The 23,738-nt window shown below is 40.0% G+C and overlaps 1 protein-coding gene across 1 annotated transcript; it reads left to right on the forward strand.

The window, feature by feature from the left end:
* Nucleotides 1-11,232: 11,232 nt before the first annotated feature.
* On the forward strand, nt 11,233-14,275 carry LOC118234239. Its single transcript, XM_035430648.1, has one exon. The coding sequence runs from the start codon at nt 11,233-11,235 to the stop codon at nt 12,589-12,591; it is 1,359 nt and encodes a 452-aa protein (XP_035286539.1). The 3' UTR covers nt 12,592-14,275.
* The last annotated feature ends 9,463 nt before the right edge of the window (nt 14,276-23,738 follow it).

The following is a 23,738-nucleotide window of genomic DNA, read 5'->3' on the forward strand; positions in this document are numbered from 1 at the left end:
ATCCCTTTGATTTTATAAATTGTATAATGTTAAATCAGTCAAATGCTTATTTTGAAACAAAATTAGAGGAACCCAGCACCTGCAGCTTAAAAGAATCCAGGCTAATGCATAGTAAGTGTATGCCCTGCAGCTTCCAGCCAGGTGGTTTACTAGCTTGGGGTGAGCATGCATCCCGGAAAACCTGGATATTAGAGGACTAGTTTCACAGTCATTGAGAACACATTTTTTTTGAATGGCATGCGTTGGAGTTGAAACTATCGAATCTCACATGTAATGCACATGAGTTATTACCAAATCATCGACATTATGACAGATTCTACTTATTCAAGCTCAAGATCCCAATTCCAAAATAACGTCTCAAACTGAGGTATAGGTGGTAATTACCAAATTAACAAAAGGTAATTTTTTGTCAAATCGCCTGCTTTTTTTTACCTGCCAAGGGACTACAGATGAAATTGAGCTATCAAGCTAATTCTGGGGCAGTTACTAACTGTCCATTGTCCCTTTCAAATAAATAAATACGTTTATATATTGTTTCTGAAATGCTGGAACCATCGAGAACTGGCAATCATACCATGACTTAAATTTCACCCATTCTAATGTCTGGTTGAACAAAAACTAAACTTCTTCACCATGTCTGAATGCTTTATACTGTATATTGAGCTGCAGCCACATGGTTCAATGTTTTGGAGGAGCAGGCTATTTTGCATTAACGAGCAGATACACCGAATAAAGTGGCCTGTGTGTGTGTGTGTGTGTGTGTGTGTGTGTAAACATGCATTACCCAGATAGATACTGTTCATTAGTTGGATGGCAGATTAACCTTGTCAGGACTTCTGCCTGAGTTTCCGTTGCGTTTTCCTTTTTTTGTTTTTTGGTATGTATGCATGAGTTGTGTGTGGGTGCACGCATGGTGTTTGCTTTTGTTTCAGATACCTTGAGTTCCTGGTTCCCACCCACGCTCCTCCCTCAGTTCCTGCCAGTCTGCCTCAGCCGATTATTCAATCAAGCCTCTGCCACTGTCTCCACCTGCAACTCATTGTTTACTCATTTCACTAGCTATTTATTCTCTGTTAGCTCGTTTAGTCTTTGCCAGATCGTGCCTTTGTTCTACTCAGTGCCATTCAAGCCTTCTTCTATGTCTAGCTGTACTTCCTGGTTTTCGAATTTCGCCTGCTTTCGCCGACTATGAATTTAGCCTGCCTGCTCTGTTAAGTATTGCTTCTGGTTTTGGATTCATGCCTGTTTAACTGACCTGGTCTCAGATCCCGTTTTTGTACCTTTGCCTGTTTGGATTTTGGATTGTATATGATTGTGTATGATGATTATCATAATAATAATCACCATCATAATAATGATACAAGTATTACAATTAAAATGCAATATATTAATTAGCAATACTCATCATCATGATCAATGTATAACAATTGATGAAGATGGTTATTATAATTGTTGTTATTATTACTATTATATTAATACTAATACAATAATAATAATAATAATTTATTATTATTATTGTTGTTATTGTTATTATTATTATTATTATTAATAATAATAATAATAATAATAAGAAGAAGAAGAAGAAGAAGAAGAAGAAGAAGAAGAAGAAGAAGAAGAAGAAGAAGAAGAAGAAGAAGAAGAAGAAGAAGAAGAAGAAGAAGAAGAAGAAGAAGAAGAAGAAGAAGAAGAAGAAGAAGAAGAAGAAGAAGAAGAAGAAGAAGAAGAAGAAGAAGAAGAAGAAGAAGAAGAGTACTAATAATAAATTATTATATTATTATTAATATAATAATAATAATAATAATAATAATAACAATAATAATAATAACCATCCTCATCAATACATCAGTTGTTATACATTGATCATAATATAGTAATAATAATTTTTCTATTATTCTAATTAGGGATGCACCGATGTGAAAATATCTGACTGATACCAGTTTTTGATTATTTGGGGGAACATCAGCTGATGCCGATGCTGATGTCAATACCCATAGTTTGGTGGTTCTGCTTCCATAATTTTTTTTGTTTACATTACATTAATTTAGCAGAAGCTTTTATCCAAAGCGACGTACAAAAGTGCATATCATGGTCATTGGACAACTACAAAACACATGTTCAATAAGGTACAATACTCATTTCTTTCATACAGCTATTTCTCGCCAAGAACACAGTTCAGTCCACGCAGTGAACACTATTCTGATCTAACTTATGCCAAGCCAAACTAGGGAGAAGAACAAGCTACAATATTAGGACAAATACAAATTACAAAAAGTGCTGGAATGGGGGTACATGTAACATGAGTGTCATGAAAGGGGGAATTCAAAGTGAAATGATTCACAGAGTGGTGGCAGTTAGTCCAGGTATAGTCTGAAGAGCTGAGTCAGACCACGGTGGAAGATGGGTTGTGAGGGAGAGGTTCGAAGAGGGACAGGGAGTTCATTCCACCACTGGGGAGCTAGGGTGGAGAAGCTCCGTGATCCCTTTACTCGGGAGAGAGGGGGTGCAAAGCACCCTGCTGCTGCAGAGCGGAGTGGTTGAGCAGGCGTATAGAATGGAATCATATCCTGCAATTAGATAGGGGCCGTCCTGTTGGCTGCAGTGTAGACGAGGGTCAGGACTTTGAACTTGATCCTGGCAGCGACCGGTAGCCAGTGGAGTGACCGCAGCAGAGGAGTGACATGGGAGAATTTGAGAAGGTTGAAGATGAGTCGGGCAGTGGCATTTTGAATCATCTGTAGTGGCTGTATGGCACAAGCTGGCAGGCTTGCAAGGAGAGAGTTGCAGTAATCAAGGTGGGAGGTCACCGTAGCCTGGACGAGGAGCTGGGTAGAGTGCGTTGTCAGGTATGGTCGAATCCTTCTGATGTTGTACAGAAGGAATCAGCAGGACCGTGATGTTGCCTTGATGTGCTCCTTGAGGTCCAGCTGGTCATCTAGGACCACCCCCAGGCTCTTTGCAGAGTGAGAGGCAGTCACTGTGGTGCCATCAATGCGATTGAGAGCTCACGTAGTAGGGAGGTCTTGTATGGGAAGAACAGCAGCTCAGTTTTGTTGAGGTTGAGCTTCAGGTGGTGGCTGGCCATCCAGGTAGAGATGTCAGCCAGACAGGAAGATATTTTATCATCAACCTGTGAGGCGGGGGGGGGGGGGAGAAGAGGAGTTTCGAGTCGTCTACATAACAATGATAAGCCATGTGAATTAATAACTGAACCAAGAGATTTGGTGTATATGGAGAACAGCAGAGGACCGAGTGCAGATCTCTGCGGTACTCCCGTAACAAGGGTATGAGGATCAGAGGCAGACCCCATCCAGGTGATCTGGTAGGATGTGCAAGATAGGAAGGGAACCAAGACAGGGCGGTTCCAAAAATGCCCATCCCAGCCAAGGTGGAGAGGAGTATTTTGTGGTTGACCGTGTTGAATGCTGCAGACAGGTCAAGGAGGATCAGGACAGAGGAGAGGTGTGAGGCTCTTGCAGTGGCGAGTGCCTCCGTCACAGCTAGGAGCGCAGTCTCTGTTGAGTGCCCGGATCGGAAGCCAGACTGGTGAGGGTCTAGCAGGTTGTTCTGATGGAGGAAAGAGGTTGGTTGTTTAAGCACTGCTCGCTCAAGGGTTTTGGACAGAAAACGTAGAAGCGATACAGTTTAAAATCATGCCATTCTAATAAACACAATTTTAATTACACAACTTTAAATTAATGCAGCAATGTTAAACATTTATTTTTTTAATTTACGTTTCTTCACATTCACTCAACATAAAATGCATTCCTCCAACTGAAAGTGCATTCCTAAAATATCAGAGGTTACCATAGAATTTTTTTCAGGCCTGGTGGTACGCAACAAAAAAAACCCTAAACAGACATGCCATGCAGGGTGGCATATTGGCACGGTTAGATGTTGCAGCAGGTGGTCTGAAATGTATATTTGTGTTCAAATTTCTGTTTGCTCTTTATTCTCAAGAAAAACAAAGCGATCATAAGGAGGTGATAACTTAATATGCTGCATTTATTGCATAAAAATAAGCTGTGCAACCTATGCCACATTATAATTAAGACTCCACAGAGCATGTTTAAATCTTTAACAATGTTACAAACTTCAGTGACAATAAAGATTTTTTTACAAAATTCAATAAAAATATTTGATCAAATTAATTCCCATCAGAAATTTGTTCCAGAGAGTTTTTAGGGTCATAAATTTCAGAAGCAGCATTGATATTGGAGGAAAAAACAGGGACACAACAGGCATTACTTTGCACGTGTTACATCCCAGTGTATTATTTAGAACGCAATTATTATTCAGGGATGTTACTGTTTTGGGTTTTTGGCTGGGTATTGCTGGTTATTTGTGTTCCCCTATACAGGTGGACGTAAACATGCATCCTGTTGCCGGGTGACCTGACTTGGAGGATGCTGTTGCAAAGGACGCACCAACCAAATTTGGTAGGTGGGTTCCTATGGCCCCCCACTACTCAGGCACTACAAATAACCCATGTCGGCCAGATGGTGGCGCTATAACAAAGGGTCATGTTTAAAAGGTCACAACTCCCACACCGTAAGTCAGATCAACACAAAACCTATGTCCGCCATATTGTTTGCCTGCCATTTAGATTTTTTATTAGGTGGGGTGCGGAAGAGCTGTAACTCCACATCTAAAGTGTTACGACATCTAGTAAACTTCTTTACGGCAAGCGGCTAGAAGACATCCATGGCGACACAAGTAATCCGACACCGTAGGGTCTAGTTTTTATCAGTGAGGGGAGGGTCTGAACGTCGGGGAAGGAATGGAAGACAGTGCCAGCCAGAGTGCATGCTAGGCTACCAAAAGTTTGTTAGCAAAAGCTTTTTGAGAGGATGAATAATTACTTTCCTTGAGCATGGATCCATTTGAAGACAGTATCGGGTGAGTTCGTTTAGTCTTTGAATCTGTCATGCTGAGAAATAGCTAAACCATTTTATTGATAGTATTTGAGTTTCTGTGCAAACGCGCGAAAACACGCTGGTATAATAAAACAATGACGGTAATACATATATAGTCCGCTTCGTTCCGTTGCTACCATAACACACTATCTTGTGTCTACAGCTGCAGTTTCTCGCTGCAATTGCTAATATTGAATATAAACAAAAGACGCAATTTATGCTGTACTTTATTTAATGTCTAAATAAATAATACGGTACTCTGAGCGCAGGTAGCAGGGGTGGTGAGTTGATATTTTGTTTTTTGCTACTAAAAGTTTGTTAGTAAAAGGTTTTTGAGAGGATTAATCATTACTTTTCTTTGGCATGGATCCATTTGAAGACAATATCGAGTGAGTTTGTTTAGTCTCTGAATCCGTCATGCTGAGAGAAATCGTATTTTGTAGCAACAAGATAAACCCGACATTAGCCCTAAAATATGCCTATACAGCAAATTGAAAACACTGCTCACTGAATAACGAAATAAACGAGACAAGGTTTTTAAAAAATAATACCATGTCATTCTACAGTCAATATCTGGGACTAAACATTGAATAAATATACAATCTTACCATTGGTTTTACGCGTAGAGATGTCCCTTTTGCGACTGAGTGGTCATATATTGTCTTGGATAATCCGTTTGTGAAATATACGCGCATTTGTGATGCCTATGGGTAGGCTACCTTCAAAAATAGCTGCGTAATTCCACACCTGTTGTTTACGGCTTTGTCGCCCTTTTTAGACCAATTTGGCTTGCTTGACAATTAATTTATTCAGTAGGTGAGAGCATAAGCTTTCTAGTGATGTATAACATGTCTGATGTTGCTTTTGGAATAGCGTTTCATAGGTCAGCGTATCCGAAAATTTTTCTTATCTGCCAATGTCTAAATCAATAATACGGTAGGTTACTCTGCGCGCAGCACGCAGGTCGCGAGTTGATATTTCGTCTTTTGTTTCGTTTTTTTCTCAATGTCGTATTTATTATTTGAAATGTGTATTTATGTGTTATTATTCTATCTGTCTGAGGCGCTCTGAAATGTGCATTCTGCTAAGATGAGCAATGGATTGGAATATGTGTCTGACGCCTATTTTAGCTGTGGCGCGGAAGCGCTGCAGCTCTACATACACGCCGGACCATCTAAATGCTGTTTTATACTTTTGCGTAGTCTGCATAGTTTCCGTTGTGTGCGGCACTCGCTGGGGGCCAGATCATTTATACATGTGCGGCATATTGCACAGGTTGCGCAGGCCACGTGATTAGATTTTGTTACTGACCGTTATAGTTCAAAAGACAACACCTTCATTCATATTTCCAAACCTACTAAATACTGCACCAATGACCACAAAAATGCTCAGCTAGATGTAACTTGTTGCAACGAAGACATTCACCTAACTTCTGCATCCTTTGTCTGCGCTTTTAGTCGCATATTTAACATTGCGGTTTTATGAATCAACTGTTATAACCTGTTAGCCAGAGCCGTATGCCAGTGACCTCATGTCAGCAGTCAACCAATCATCTTCTTTATGGCGTATGCAGGCACTGGTTACTATCTACGCGCTTTTAATTTCTTGAGGAGGTATGTGTCTTCAACGCGGCCGTGGTCTGCAACTGCACATGCTGCACATTGCACACAACTCCTACATAGACCACTTTTTACGTGTACTATGCAGAAGTATAAAACAGCCTTTAGTGTTATGAAATAGTAAAGGCCTTTACGCCTAGCGGCTAGGAGACATCCATGGCGATGCAGTAGATATGTTGGGTGAAGGTATATGATCATGAGGACAAAACCATTGAAAAATCACTACATAGGGGGCGCACTTGTGCCAATGCTTGGACCCCTCCCAACGCCGCTTGCGGCTTTAATTTTAAATAGAGTTGATGCAATAATATTATCTTGGATTGACAGCGCAAATCAGAGACATATGGTGGCATTGCGGTCCCACAAGAAAATGTTAGGTTAAATATCATAAACTTACTTTCACTTTGAGGTGCTCTAGAGAATAGCTTGGAGGCTGGCTTATGCTTTGGAACCGCGCCCTGCAGACACTCCAAAGCACAAATGATTCTTTATTTCTAAATGTCATTTTTTGGCAGCAATTATAGGGGAAATACTGAATGTGAAAAGCAAAGCACAATTATTTTATATCTGACAGGCGAATGAGAACCAGTTCTTGGATCACAAATAAGCAATAGACTTTTCCCTTTTGATTGACAGGACATTGGAGTTGACCATCGGTTGTTTTTAAAACGATTGGCCGACAGCTGATTGAGCTGATTGTTAGTTTATCGGCTGATATAGATAGATGCATATTACAAAAAAGTATTGAACCTACATAGCTGTAATGATATTGGTTTGTATCAAGAGGACCATATGGCCTAAGGTTTTTTGTTTGTGCAGTAAACATAAATAAGTACTATCTGTCTATTTCCATCAATGTACTGAATCCCATTGAATTTAATCTGAAGGCAAAGCTAAAATAGAACTACAAGAACCCTGGACTAAAGGACACTGGCCTGTTGTACCATGTAAATCAGTTACAAAAAGCAGAAAATTGAGTTTTTAAAACATCAGGCACAGCTGATGCTCTGCCACGATGCAATTCTTTTGATGGCTCCTGCTTTTCTTTTGTTTTCTTTTTTTGTGGGTTCATGTTTTTCCTCTAGCTAGCTGCGACTCAAAATGAAAGTGAAAGTGTTTCTGACAGAATAAATATGATCATGCCCCTTCTGCCTCTTCACCAAAGAAAGAAAGAATGCCGGGGGTTATTAATTTATACTTTAAAATGGTAAGCAATTGGTTAAAAAATCATCAGCATATGCGATTATGGCCAATTAGAACACATTTCTTTACCCCGAGGCAGAAGGACATCCCACCCTGCTCATACTATATGAGTTAAGAGTCACAGCAAGACACTCCTCCTGGGTCTGCAAACGATCCGGCAAACACAGGTGAGAGAGCGGCTTTGTGTGGTTTCTCTTCATTCTTGATGCATTCTGGAGTTTTAGGCTCCAGCTTTAGGCTTTAGGTTTGGATCTTTGGATCTGTAGTACCGATCGTTTGCTTCACAATGTCAGTGAAGTTAACTTCAAAACAAGCTTATTTATACTCCGTTGGGAGTTTGTCATTTGCATACATTCGTAGCCGGATGGTATTTTGAAGAAGTTTATCTCCTGAGGACTGAACCCGCGATTACACGGGTTTCCAAGAGACTACATTTGTACTGTACATCAGAACACTTCGGTGTTCTTTGTTTCCTCTCCTCACTTCCTTACGCAGGAGAGGCAGAGGGTGTGTGTGGGGGACCTGCAATATGAACAAAGGTTACACTTTTTTTTTTGAGAGTTGAGGTATTTTTTGTTGTTGTTTGTTTTCTTCTCATATACCTATATAAGTGCACGTCCTGCTGTCTTTTAGAATCCCCCCTTCCCCCCCACTCAATTTTAATGATTGCCTGTGTGGCTCTGCTCAGTCTGTAACTGATTAAATTGTTGTTTTAAAATGTGAAGGAAAATAAAAAGCAGTATTGTACCTATATAGCTGTAATGATATTGGTTTGTACCCCGAGTACTTAAATGAGGGCTTGAAATGTTTTGTTTGTGGATTGAACATAACAAATGTGTTATCTGTCCATGTCCATCATGTTATTGAAATCCATTGCAATTAAGCTTTAGGCAAAGTTAAAATAGAACTACAAGTACCCTGGACTCATTACTTACAAGAAGATAAAAAGTGCAAGGTTTGTTTAAATTCACCTCGCCTGGCATTGTGGGTTTTGTTTCTTCATACCATCATGAGACAATGTCTGCCTCCCTTCCCTGGTCCTGTCGCACTGTCTCTAGGCTGCATTTGCACTGCTGGGGATTTTCCAGATCCACCTCTGGGTCTCGCTTTAATTCTGCTCTCCTGTTTGTGTCCATGTTGTTTTTCTCCTACCTGTGACTCAAAATATAAGTGGAAGTGTTTTTGACAAAATATGATCATCCCCCTAGAGCCTCTTATCAAAGAATATGTGAGGATGTGAGCGTTATTCATTTATTCTTTAAAATTATAGTCAATTGGTTAACAAACAGGAGATTATGACCAATTAGAACACGTTTCTTAAGACCAGTATAAAAATACATCCAATTGTGCTTAGACTATAAAGGTTAAGAGGCTCAGGAAGATGCCCTTTTTGGGGCTGTAGATGATCTGAGAAACACAGGTGAGAACATGGCTTTGTCCGATTTCTCTTCATTTATTTGCAATTCTTCTTCACCAGATTGTCTGCTTCACAATGTCAGGGAAGATAACATCAAGACAAGCAAATTTACCTTCAGTTTGTAATTTGCATACATTTGTAGCTGGGTGGTTTTTGAAGAAGTTTATCTCCTTAGGACTGAACCCACATGCAGTACACAGGTTTCCAAGAGACTACATTTTTACAAGAACACTTCAATTTTCTATGTCAAAATAAATGAATGTTTCTCTTTTTCAGGTGCAGAGACAGTCCCTCTTGTGCACATGCAAGCGTGTTTCCTGGTTGGCAAAGATTCGATGATTGTTTTTTTTTTCTTTGCTTACAAGAGAACTGGTACCTGAGAACTCAACAATGGCACAATATGACACAAGGTAAGAAGAGCTAACTGCAGCTTACACTGGGAACAAATGGTTTGCATGCAGCAGTTGGTCACTGTAATATTAGTATTTTGCACTGTCTCCTCATGGCAAAAAGGTCCTGGGTTCAAATCTGGACTGGGCCTTTCTGTGTGGAGCTTGCATGTTCTCCCCGTGTCCGCGTGGCTTTCCTCTAGGTACTCCGGTTTCCTCCCACAGTCCAAAGACATGCGGGTAGGCTAATTGGAGACTCTAAATTGGCCAGAGGTATGAGTGTGTAAGTGAAGGGTGAGTGTGTGAGCCCTGCGATAGATTGGCGGCCTGTCCAGGCCTGCCTCTTGCCCAATGTAAGAGGGTCCTGGTGTCATGGTTTTGGGGTGTTTACACCATTTCTTTTCCAGCCTGTGTCATTCTTTCGTTTACTATGGCCATTAGGTTTTCCCTGCGCCTTTTCTTCAGTTATTACGGCCTTTTAGGTGTCTTCATTTCCTTGATTGTATTATACCCCTGCAAATATCTTTTTACGATTTGCACCTGGTGGCGTCTATTTAAACTCCTAGCAAACCGAATAGCTTTGCTTTAGTGTCACTTGCGTTACACGAAAGCCAGTAACTTTGTCTGTTTGGTAAGAGGTATAGTGTATTGTTCAGTACTAGATCAGTTCTTCTTCTGCATCCTTTGTTTTACCCGAAGAGTTACTGCGGAACTGAACTTAGAGGTTATTGGATTGTAGGCTCCAATAGGCTACAAAGCACTACTATCCTTTTTCTTTTCTACAACTCTCTAGTGGTTATTTTGGCAGTCCACTGTGCGAGGTCGGTTTACTTAAAGTTCTCACGTTCACCAATTTTTTCAGACTTGTTTTGGTTGTTATTTCACAATACTCCATAAGCCTTAGTTTCTTCACCCTGTACTCGGGTCACTAAAGCTTTTTCTTTGGGATAGTCTCCCTTGGAGTATTGTTTTTCTTTTTGTTTATTTTTCCCGTCACTTTGTCTCTCACGAGATTTAGTGGTTATTCCACCCAGGTGGATATCTTAAAGAATCCCTGCTCAGTCGCGTTTGGTCTCCGAAATTCCCCACTCCCTCACACCTGGAGCCTATCACTCTCACTGACCCTGCCCAGGATAAGTGGGTATAAATAATGGATAGATGGAGTATTGCAGATGGCAGATTTGTTGCTGATTATATTTTTGTCTCTGGTCTAAATAATTTGTTTGAGGGTGTGTGATGGCACAGATCTATGGGGGAGTAGTATTTTAATTATGTGTCATAAATTATTTATTGTACTCTGAATTGCTGTCTGTACTTTTTAAACTGGATTCATGAAGAATAATCACTAAGGCTGAAAATGTTTTTTATAATAATAATTTATTCAATTCTAAGATGCTACAGTGTCTATCTCAACATCCTGGGCAAAGTGTTTGTGTGTGCGTGTGTGTGTGTGTAGAAATTACAATAAATACCAAAATGAAAGCACATAAGTTGTTCTCTGTTACTCTAGGACAAGACAAGAAGCTACGTCAAAGTGGTCAAATGTAATTAAGAACAGCAAACTGATTGTAACAAACCCCATACAAATATACCTGCTGAACACAGTCCAGGAAGCTCTGAATGAAGATGAAACGGTCAGGAGATGCACATTTGGACAAAAGGACCCTCAAAAAAGGAACAGGACAATCTTGATGGTAGGAGAAACAGGAACAGGAAAGTCTTCACTCATCAATATGATGGTCAACTACATGCTGGGGGTAAATTGGGAAGACAAGATCAGGTTTGAAATCATTCCGGTTGAAGGTGAAAGTGACCAAACTGAATCTCAGACCACTGCGATTACTGCCTATGAGATTTATGGGCTGGAGGAACTGTCTGTTCCTTTTTCCCTCACAGTCATTGATACACCAGGATATGGAGACACAAGAGATAAAGATTTTAAAAACATTGCTCAGAATCTGTACACATTATTGAAATCTGTAAGTGGTGTTCAACAAATAGATGCAGCTTGCCTTGTGGTAAAGGCATCTGAAAATCGCCTCAGTCCTAGCCAGAAGTACATCTTTAATGCCATCCTGTCCGTCTTTGGGAAGAACATGGAGAAAAACCTCCTGACTCTCATCACCTTCTCAGACTGGATGCCACCTTCAGCTCTTAATGCAGTTATTAAGTCTGGCGTACCTTTCCGCAAAGACGAAGATGGTGAATCTGTTCACTTCCTGTTCAACAACACTCCTTTTCAGAAACCTGCTAAGAAATATGAAGGAATTTATAAAACAGCCTGGGATAATGGAGCAGAGAGCATGAGGGAGTTCTTTCAGACTTTGGATCAAATGGAAACTCAAAGCTTGAGGATGACTGAAAATGTCTTGTTGGAACATAGAAGACTGGAAACTTGTATCCAGAACTTGGATAAGCAGATCAAGTTGAGGCACATGAAGCAGAAGGCACTTGAGGACCAACAGAAAACTCTGGAAGAGCACAAAGAGGACATGAGGAAAAATAACAACTTTACATATAAATACAATGTAGTCGTCATGAAGAAGGTCGAAATTAAGAGCAAAGCAACTTGCTGCACCGTGTGTGAGGTAAACTGCCACTATCCAGGGTGCTGGTGGGTAACTAACCTACAATGGTGTTCTGTGATGGAGAACAACAAATGTACCGTCTGTCCCGGAAAATGCAGCTACACGGACCACAAAAAAGGCAATGAAATATATGAGGCAGTAAAAGAAGAAAAAACTGGAACTTATGAGGACCTGAAAAAAGATACTGAAGGCAAAATACTCTCAGCGGAGGAAGTGATGTCCAAACTTCAGCAAGAAGTGAAGGACAGTGAGGCTGAAATGAGCAAACTGATCGAGAGGTCTTATAAGTCCATTATCCAGCTTAGAAAGGATGCTCTGAAGTTTGATTCAGATTCTACTCTTAAGAGTATTCGCAGCCTGATTGAAATTCTGAAGGAGAACAAAGACATGGAGAAGGCGGAAACACTGCAGAAGATGCTGGAATGTGAGGAGATTAACAGACACGGGGAAGACGTGTGCTAAGTTGCATGCGCTTCTGCCTTTCAGAGTTGTATGGTCAGAATTATATGGTTGAGCAAACAAAGTAAACAAAGGTATATTCAGTCAGGATTATAACTTTACTTATGTCTACCTCTAATGGTGGAACCTATTGTCTCCATAGAAACTGCTGAAGAGACACTCCCAGGCTCAGCAGAACAATATATGAGGTGTTCGGAGAAGTAATCACAATTAAATCCAGAAAGCAAGTGTTTGACAAGAAGGAAAATATGACAGTATGCTTGAGTGGTAAAGTACTACAACTTGTTTTAGTTTTTTATATTGGATTGGTTTTGAGTTGATTTTTATTTACTAACTGGTGTGTTTTATTATTTAAAAAATTGCATCCATGAATAGCTTTTTTGGAAGTTGATTTAGTGTGTAATGTAGTTTTTGTAGGATTTGTGAAATACATGAAGCCCTGTACTCCATTAAATAAAACTGGATAAATAATTTCAAGAATCTTGCAAAAACTGTACTTGGGAGGAAGAACTGCTGGGGTAGTACTTTACTGTTTCCAATCTCTTATACTGTCAGCCTTCATTGCAGGTAAATATAACCTTGTTTACTTTGTTTGAAATCCAGTTCTCCTCTGTTTATTTCTTTTAAGGCCAGTTCAGATCAAAACTATAAGGGCAGATCAGACAAGATTAATTTTTTAACATCATAGAAAGGGTGTGAAGTTAAATCAATTTACTGTTTCCATAGCAACCAGTTAATTGGTTGACCAATTCCGTCTCATCTTCCAATTCAGGACTCAAGATTTGACTTGTAAACTTGTAACCTTCAGAGACCTCAAGTGGCCATCAGCACACATTCTAATGAAAAACTTGGTTGTCCAAGGCAAATGACATTTATTCTGAAAACATCCTGAAACCCTATTGATTTGCTGATCTGAACTGGTTTGTGTAATGGTCTTTTGTTTTTTAATGTACTATGGAGTGCTTAGTGTTTCCCCAGATCCCATAATCCTGATGTTGCATGGGTAATCAAGAATTGCGCAGGCCCAGATCCCTAGGTGGAGCTGTGTATAGATTTAAAAAAGCCTTTTGACATGAACTGCTTTGGTGGGAGGGGGAAAATATATATGCTCTGCTTTAGCTAGTGATAAAAACCATTATTTGTTCAATGAATATAGTTATGAATATAACCAATCTTTTACTTAATCCCTTTTTTTAGCCATTTACTGTTTAATTTGCTTACACAGGACTGTACGTGATGTATATTGCTGAAATTGTGTAACATGAGAACACCTTTCTTCATATCTGGACAATGAATAACAGGACCAATGGACCATGGGGAGGTTGATGCAGCTGATGTTCTGGAACCAGAAGAATCAAACTGAAAACAACAGCCAATGAGGAGTATCAAAGTGAATCTAATTGTAAAATGTACAAGTGGAAACAAGGGGTTTGGGTGCCATCTTGGTCACCCTCCTTTGGTATAATCTCACAGATTCCATCCTTTCTGAAGCTCTTCCCATCTTCACTGTAGATGTAACATCCCTCTCATTCTGACTGATGTTCCAGTTAGATCAGGGCTCCTACAAGAAGCACTGAACTTCACCTTGTGCTGAAAATGTCAAATGCACTATGGTGTAATGTTTTGCATTTTGTGAAACCCATAGGTTTGTGAAGATCTATGCATGAAATAAAGGGTTCAGATAAGATTTGTGTGCATTTGCTTTATTTGACTGAGTGCTCATGTGTTCTTTATCCTGAAGCCATTGTGTAATATCCTCCCACATTGATGGTCATGCCATACTGACCAGCACCTTAAATATTCCTGCTTCCTCAAATATAATAAATAGTTGTTATTTGAACTAATCAGCACCCCAGAATCACATATTTTTATTTACATCTCTAATAATGTCAAGACATACAATTGTGAACACTAGTTTCCTTTAATAGAAATCCTTTTTAGTTATTTTGTGCTCTGTCTTATGCGAGTTGGTTTGCTGACTTAAAAAAAAAAAAATTTGCGTTACTTTACTTTGACCTTCTAGGTTTCCTGTACAAAATGGCCAAACAGTCAGAAACTCCAAATCCCAATTCTTTGAAGAACTTCTTTTCCCACTGAAGAAAACACCTTGCTGATAATATACGCAGTAGCCATTCTTCATATGAACGTGTAAACTCCAGGTAAATCACACTCCCTTCGGTGTTTACAATGGCATGCCGAATACACAAACAGTGACGTTTTCAGATTGAGCCTGGCTGCCAAGTATGAACCCAGCTACTGACTCCTCCCTTTCAACTGATCCATCACCTGTTCCTTCCTCTCCTTTGCTGTAGTTTTTTTTTCTGTTTGTTTGTTTTGTTTTTTTTCCCACATAAGACCAAAACTCTTCCTCCAGGAGAAATAAAACCGTAATATTCGGGAAATGACCGTTATCATATGTTACCTCCTACAAATAAGACCGGAGTCTTGAGTAAAAGAGAAAAAACAGGTCCTTTTTATTTATACCGGTTTCATATGTTATGGAAGGAAATAGGGAAATACTAGCTTTATTTTTTCTAATTCATTAAAATGTTTTGCGGTCAATAACATACGACATTTAACATTTCCCCCGATTACTGGTAACAGACTACCAAGCTTGCTTGTGCTTTAGCCTACTCGGTTTGCTGCCGGCTTAGAGAAGGGAATATATATCTGTGAATCACACTTCAATAAGGCACACTGCAATTGGCATCAAAAATCACAATGCACACTTCACAGAGCCAAGTAGGAGAAAATAGTTAAAGCCAAACTGTGCAAAAGGCTCAGAGTATGGACAGTGAAGACCTAACCTGTTGCTAGGCAACGCCCTTTTGTTTACGGCTCGCGCTTGCCGCAGTTAAATTTTGTGCAAAGTTAGTCAGTTCAACTGTCATTTCTAGCGAGTTAAGTTTCCTTTGTGTGCGTCAATAAACGGCACTAAGTACATCTTTTTCTATCGTCAAGGATATTTAGTTTAGATTATTAGTGAATCCATTGTCTAATAGTAATTTGTATAGCAGAATGTTTAAGTTTTAGTAGCAGTATTCCTTAATATTTACCACATATTGGCGATTTATGCTAGGTACATTAGAGTGTTATTCCTCGCGACAGTGCATCTACATATGGTAGAATATTCCGTTGTGTTTAGTAAGCTACGTGATTAGCACCGTTTATTTCCTGTTAATGTACAGCTGATAATAAGTGTAGAAGTAGGCTAACTGTATTTCTTTTTCCTTATTTAGAACCACACATACACACATGCACACCCACCTGGTTTAAACCTAAGAGGAGAACAGAGATTGCCTGTGCCTGTGTATTTGCATTCCATTTATAATAAACCCCCAAAAGAATTTCCTGCCTCCGTGTCCTGACCAGACACCCCATATTGTTGACAAACTCCTAACCACCAAGAGCTTCATTACACAAACCAAACGCATTAGTTAGGCACCACAACCCAGACGGAGCGTAAAGCAAACCAACAGCATGCAGATAGGCAAGCCCCTCAAATTAATGGCAAGCAAAGCACGAAGACAAGCTCAAGCACAGCTGGGTTAGCTGACCAAGCGAGAGCGGGGAGATCAGGTTTGACGTGAAAACAACAAACAGATAAACAAAAAAGAAATGCTCGAGCTAGCTAACCAGCTCCGCGCACTACTTATCAAAATAAGGCCATATACTATGAGCGGACGCATGCTCACTCGCGGTAGCTGGCTAGCTAATTTGCAACATACAAACTAACAAAACGGAAGGAAGGAACGGCGGTCTATTCAAGCATCCGCCGCTTACTCAAAATAAACCTTCAAGCAAAACAAACATACTGCTCAAACAACTACATGCACAGAAAGCATTTACACCTAAAACAAAAAGCTACCAATCAGTGGCGGCTGGTGATAAATTTTTTTTGGGGGGACAAACAAACTGAAGCAGCACTTCATAGCTCAGCACAAAAATAATAAATAAACAAATCTAAAACAACACAACACACTGTAATGTTGCCTAAACACTGGCCAGTAGCACTACTTGAACACATTTTGCCCTCCTTAATAATATAAAATATGTAGGTAGAGATGACAAAATGCCCATTTCACCTACATCACCTAAAGTTACCAACAGGCAATAGCTCAATTTCTAAATATGGAACTACTAAAGTCATATTAACTGCCACTGTTACATTCTATGAAGTCATAAAAAGAGGAGGAAAACTCTATAAACTCCAAGGTAATTTATAGAGCCTTCCGCTGGACAAAATGTGAATACGTGAATGCTGAAGTTTGATGACACCACGTGTTCAAATTGGGGTGAGAATTGAATAAAAACAGACATACATTAGGCACCAAACCTGGCCTGTTTCTTTGGTCATGTTCTTGGATTGATTAACTGATTAACAGCTTAGCTGGGCAGTGTGTTGGTAAAATTCAAAGTAAAGATACGTGTGTCATATGTCTACATTTTGGCAAGTGTGTGTAAAAGAGCCATGCAGCAGAGACGTGCTACAGGATGTGCCGACCACAAATACCTGCCTGCTCTCTTGCAAAGTGAGACAGAGAAATGATTCTGAGAAGAACGGTCAAGGGACAAACAAGTCACTTCACACATCTGCCAAGATGTCATTTCTAAAATTAATATTACTGAAAATGCACATGTATCCTGTTTATCAGTATTTAATGACAGCCTGTTGCTGGTCATGCTATAAAAAAGGAAGACTCTGGGCTGAGTCTCAGAGCACTAGGTAAGAGTGTCTCTCAGGATAAGTTCATGTTTGCAAACATTAAAGCTTGAAAAGAATATTGTGTATAAGTCGTTTGACTCTCTCACCGCCGGTCGATGTAGATAGAATTTCCACCACACCAGCTTAAGAGGAGCTAAAAACCAGAGCAAGGTTCACAATTAGGATATTGTATAGTTATACATGTGCACATAAAATAGCTCATCATTAATAATGATCACCAATAGGGCTGCAAAGGGTCTGAAAATGTCTGGGTGCACTGTGACCAGACTGAGTGAAACAAAAACAGAATTAATGTAAATAAGCCCACTCCGGCCCAAATGCGGGCTGGTGCAGCTTTAGGGGTTAAATAAAAATAATGCTAGCAACTGTATGTCTTGATATTACTGGAGATGTAAAACAAATATGTGACAGAGGGTTCTGGGAAGTGGAGATGGCCGTGACTTACAATGAAACTGAAAGCAACATGGGCAATTTTAATGACACCACGTTTTTCAGAGGAGAAACCTGGATGTGTACTGTCTCCCATATCAGCAGTAGTGTTCACGAATGAGCTGGGGGTGGTTGCAGATAATTGGGTATACCAAATTAGGGTGAGAATTGAATAAGAACAGACATACATTAGGCACCAAACCTGGCCTGTTTCTTTGGTCATGTTCTTGGATTGATTAACTGATTGACAGCTCAGCTGGCCAGTGTGTTGGTAAAATTCAAAGTAAAGATATGTGCGTCATATGTCTACATTTTGGCAAGTGTGTGTAAAAGAGCCATGCAGCAGAGACGTGCTACAGGATGTGCCGACCACAAATACCTGCCTGCTCTCTTGCAAAGTGAGACAGAGAAACGATTCTGAGAATAACGGTCAAGGGACAAACAAGCCACTTCACAAATCTGCCAAGATGTCATTTCTAAAATTAATATTACTGAAAACGCACGTATCCTGTTTATCAGTATTTAATGACAGCCTGTCGCTGGTCATGCTATAAAAAAAGGAGTCTCAGAGCACTAGGTGAGTGTCTCTCAGGATAAGTTTATGTTTGCAAACATTAAAGCTTGAAAAGAATATTGTGTGTAAGTCAATGTAGATAGAATTTCCACCACATCAGCTTAAGAGGAGCTAAAAACCAGAGCATTTCTTCATTCTACTTTGTTCTCATCCTGACCACCCGGTCGACAAAACACAAATATTTTTTTCCTGTGCTGGGGATTTTCCAGATCTGCCTCTGGATCCTGCTTTTATCCCGCTCTTTTTTTGTGTTCATGTTTTTCTTCTAGCTGTGATTCAAAATAAAATTGAAAGCTTTTTGACAGAATGAACATGACCATCTCCCTAATGCCTCATATCCAATGGGCATGAGAGTACAATAACAAACACACATTCCTAACATACAGATAACAGCTATTGCAGGGCTGTACAACCATATACAGTCACATACAATAATCAACAAATATACAAACGTGCAGGAAATATATACAATTTCCATTAACTACAAGTATAAGCTGTCCCTCAGCTTAAACAAATGTCCAGGCACTTACTTTGGGCACGCAGGCACTCCTATCACACAGTCCTCTTATCTCCCAGATAAGAATCCCCTCTGTCCTCTCAGTATCCAGCCACTAACTGGGGTGGGGTTGAGACTGACCATAAACTATTGTGCGTGGTGCCCAATGCTGATTGGTGGGCCTACTGAGGTCGGTTACCGTGCAGTAAACCTCCCCAATCACCTTACTGTAGTGCCTGAGGGGGCAGGCCCAAAGGGTTAGCCTTTGCTTGACCCAAGGCAGGGGCGAGAAGTGGGCCCCCGGAAGCCATAAAACTAGTTCTGTTAAGTGATAACAGCCCTAATCTACTGGCTCCCAATCCCCGGTCCTGCTGGCCTTTTCTACAGAGATGATTGTATTTGTCAAAACATTTGTTAGGGGAAATAACTGGACATGACTGGACAGTTACAACAAATAAAAGCAAAGCAGAAACAGAAAAATTCTAGGAACCCAAAAGGGTTCAGATCATGTACAATTACAAATGGGTTACAGGAACATTGTGTATCATACAGTAAAAGATTACTTGTAAAATACTGAAAACTGTAATGGTATATCTTTTATTTACATCTCTAATAATACGAAGTACAATAATATTGCCAATATTAATCACAAAATAACCAATGCCAAAACAAATTAATGCCATGTTTCTGTTTGATTTCTCCTGGAGTAAGAGTTTTTGTCTCATGTGAAAAAGCGTATCTAAAATTACAAGCATATCATTAATCTTATTTTCGCTTGTGTTAAACATTTATGTGAAAACCCTCTGCATTGACCTGCGACACATGGCCATTACTTTATGAAAGGGCAACAGCAAAGGAGAGGAAAGAACAGGTGATGGATCAGTCGGCTCCAAATGCGATTTGTGTACTTGACATGCCATTGTAAACACAGAAGGGAATATGATTTATCTGTAATTTACACGGTCATATGAAGAACAGCTGCAGACTTACCGACCCCTCTCTCCTCTGGAATTCACCAAAAAAGTGTTTCCTCCTCCCTTATGCTATTGGCCAGAGCTTTATATCATGATCAACGTGTTTTCGTCGGTGGGAAGAATGGCTGTTTCATGTACAAAGCAGTACTTCAGAGAATTGAGATTTGGGGTTTATGTCTATTTGGCCATTTTGTACAGGAAAACTAGAAAGTCAAAGTCAAGTAACGCTAAAAGAATTTTTAAAAAGTCAGCAAACCAACTTGCATGAGACAGAGCACAAAATAACTAAAAAGCACTCCTATTAAAATAAACTAATGTTTACAATGGTATGTCTTGACATTACTAGAGATGTAAATAAAAATATGTGACAGAGGGTTCTGGAGCGTGGGGATGACAGTGACTCTCAATGAAACTGAGAGCAGCATCGACAACACAGACACAGATCTTCAGATATGAGATCAGCGACCGGTTGGTCCCAGTTCCCGAGGTCACATCAGCCAATAAAGACACACAGATTTCAGAAAATTCCATTCACCCTCATGGCCTTTTATTAAGAAACACAGCTAATCTGATATAAAATTGCTGCCAAAATAAAAAACAACAGCAGGCTGATACAGTATCATGCAAGACTTACGTGGGCCCCTCTGTTTTGAATATATGGGACATCAGGGATGTCCAATCTTATCAGAAAAGTGCCAGTCTCGGTGTAGGTTTCTGTTTTAGCCCAACCCTACAACACTTGATTCAACTGATTTATTTATCACGCTCTTCAATCTAGACCTTGATGAGTAGAACCATGCTGTCTAATGCTCAGGTGAAACAAAAAAACTGAAGTGAGAGGCCTCGCATGCAAGGGGAGAGACATCATGTGATCTACTCCACTGTGGCCTGAGGACCAGGTTAGGCTCCAGTCACAGGAGGACAACAAAACACCCTCAACACACCGGAGTAAACTATTCCTGAGACTGCACTGGTCATGTAGCTGAATGTTTAAAATCATTTAACTTCTTAGACAGCACAACGCTCTCAAAAAACACGACAAACTTACTGGAGTATACTATTCCTCAGACTGCACTGGTCATGTGACTGAGTGTTCAAAATGATTTAGCTTTAGATGATGGTAGAATTGTCTAACACTCCTGTAGGTTCTTGATATTTCTCAGTGAAGCACGCTCCTACCAGTGTTTCATAATAAGCATCTGACTGGAATGGAGAAGAAATAACAGATGATGGATCAATTGAATACATAGTTGAGGCCAAAGGTTTACATTCACCTAGACTAAAAATATTCAAACTCAGTTTTTCAACACTCTGCACATTTCATGTTACCATACATTTATTTTGGATCGTCCATTACGATATTTACTTTGTTCACATCAGAGGTCATTTTAAAACAATCGATTAGAGACAAATTTATTTCAGCTTTAATTCACTATATCAGAATTCCAGTAGATCAAAAGTTTCATACACCAAGTTATCTGTCTCTTTAAACAGTCTGGAAGATTCCAGAAATTGATGTAATGACTTTTTAGAAGCTTCTGGTTGACCAATTGTCATAATTAGGAGTTAATTGGGAGTTAATTGGCACCTGTGGCTGTATTTAAGGACCTACCTTTAGAGCCACTGCCTTTTTGCATCATGTTGTGGGGGTGTTTTGCTGGAAAAAAAGATTGGTGCACTTCAGAAAATATGAGGATTATCTAGAAATACTGAAGCAACACCTCAAGACATCAGCTAGAAAGTTAGAACTTGGTTGCAACTGGGTCTTCCAGCAGGACAATGCTGTGAAAGTGAAAGTATTGAAGTGGCCATCACAAAGCCCTGACCTGAATCCCATAGAAAATTTGTAGACTGGACTGAAAGTGTGTCCAAGCAAGGAGGCCCACAAACTTGACTGAATTACACCAGTTCTGCCAGGAGGAATGGGCAAAAATTCCGGCGAAGTATTGTGAGAAGCTTATGAAAGGCTACCCCAAGCGTTTGATTCAAGTTAAGCAATTAAAAGGCAATTCCACAAAATACTAACGAAGTGCATGTAAACTTTTGACCCACTGAAAATCTGATATAGTACATAAAAGCTGAAATAAATCTGTCTCTTAGCTATTATTTTGAAATGACCTCTTATGGAAATAAAGTAGATACCCTACTTGACTTGAAATGTGTGGAGTTGTGAAAAATTGAGTCTGAATGTCTTCAGCTTCGGTGTATGTAAAAATTTGGCCTCAACTGTACTTGGCAGCCAGGCTCCAACTGATGCTTCACTGCGGTTTGTGAAATTGACATGCCATTGTAAACAGGAAAAGGAATGTGATTTATCTGTAATATACACAGTCGTGTGAAGAGCGGCTGCAGACTAAAAAATCAAGTGTTTCCTCCTTCCATATTGCTATTGACCAGGGCTTCATATTATGATCAAGGTGTTTTCGTCGCTGGGAAGATTGGGTGGTTCATGCACAAAGCAGTACTTCAGAGAATTGGGATTCACAGTTTCGGTCTATTTGGCCATTTTGTACAGGAAAACTAAAAAGTCAAAGTCAAGTAACACTAAAGAACTTTATAATAGTCAGAAAATCAACTCGCATGAGACAGTGTCAGGGTTCTGTGTCTTCCCCCTGTGTTGTTTCTCTGTTGGGCCGCCAGATGGCGGTACCTTGGTTTTGTGTTCTGTTAATTGTTTTATTGGTTCTCATTATTCAATTATTAGTTGTGTTTTGTCTCGTGTTCCCCTCCCTCTCTGTGGCTTGATTGTTCATCGTGCCCTCCTGTGTCTCGTCTGTGTCTTTCTATTTAAGTCTCCCTCTCCCCGACTCAGGCGCTGGAATCTTTTGCTTTGCTTTGGTTTGTAACCTGGTTTGCTACCTGCTTGTTTTGTTCCTGTTTCTGCCCGTTTTTCCAGTTTACCTGTTGTTTGCCTGCCTGTGCCCTGCCTGCCCTGTTTTTCTTCGTTTTTGGGTTTTTGTATTTTTGTTTTTTTCCCTTGTGAAATTTTGAAGATTTTCGTGTTTGTGAGTTTTGCCCTGCGAGTCCCTTTGTTCCCTGTTTTTATTAAAGTTTTTGTTTTCCCATTTTTGGACTTCTGTTTTTACTCTGCGTTTGGGTCCATTCCCGCACCCACCCCTGACAGACAGAGCACAAAATAACTTCTATTCGTGGATATTTGTTCAAATGATAAAACATACCAGCGAGTAAATAAAGATCCACTTCAAGACAATTCAAAAATAATAATTCCCGTCACATTGTTCTGTTGAGCTTAAGAGTCTCTCTCTCTCAATTCCATTAACCCAGTGCAATTTTAATGATTTTTCATATTTCTTCTGATAATTCTTAAGAGAGAGGTTGTTGAACAGAAAGTGAAGAGACTGATCATTTTCATCTTTGGGGAAAGGTACGCTAGACTCAGTAACTGCCTCAAGAGCTTCTGAAGGTGGCATCCAGTCTGAGAAGGTGATGAGAGTCATGAGGTTTTTCTCCATGTTCTTCCCAAGGAGGGACAGGATGGCATCAAAGATGTACTTCTGGCTGGGGTTGAGGCGATTCTGAGATGTTTTCAGCACAAGGCAAGCTGCATCTATTTGTTGAATGCCCCTCATGGAATTAAATAACTTGTAGAGATTCAGAGAAACTCTTTGATCATTCTCAAGCCCACCTGTGTCTCCAAATCCAATATCACTGACTGTGAGTGAAAAAGGAACAGGCAGTTCCCCCAGCCGATAAATCTCATAGGCAGTAATCAGACTGGTTTGAGATACAGTTTGGGGTCTTGTGCCTTCATCTGGAATGATTTCAAACCTGATTTTGTCTTCCCACTTTACCCCCAGCATGTAGTTGACCATCATATTGATGAGTGAAGACTGTCCTGTTCCTGTTTCTCCCATGATTAGGATTGCCCATTTCCTTTTTTGGGAGTCCTTTTTTCCAAATGTGTATCTCCTGACGGTTCCATCTTCATTC

This window comes from Anguilla anguilla, chromosome 8 (assembly GCF_013347855.1).
Source record: "Anguilla anguilla isolate fAngAng1 chromosome 8, fAngAng1.pri, whole genome shotgun sequence".
NCBI classification, from domain to species: Eukaryota; Metazoa; Chordata; class Actinopteri; order Anguilliformes; family Anguillidae; genus Anguilla; species Anguilla anguilla.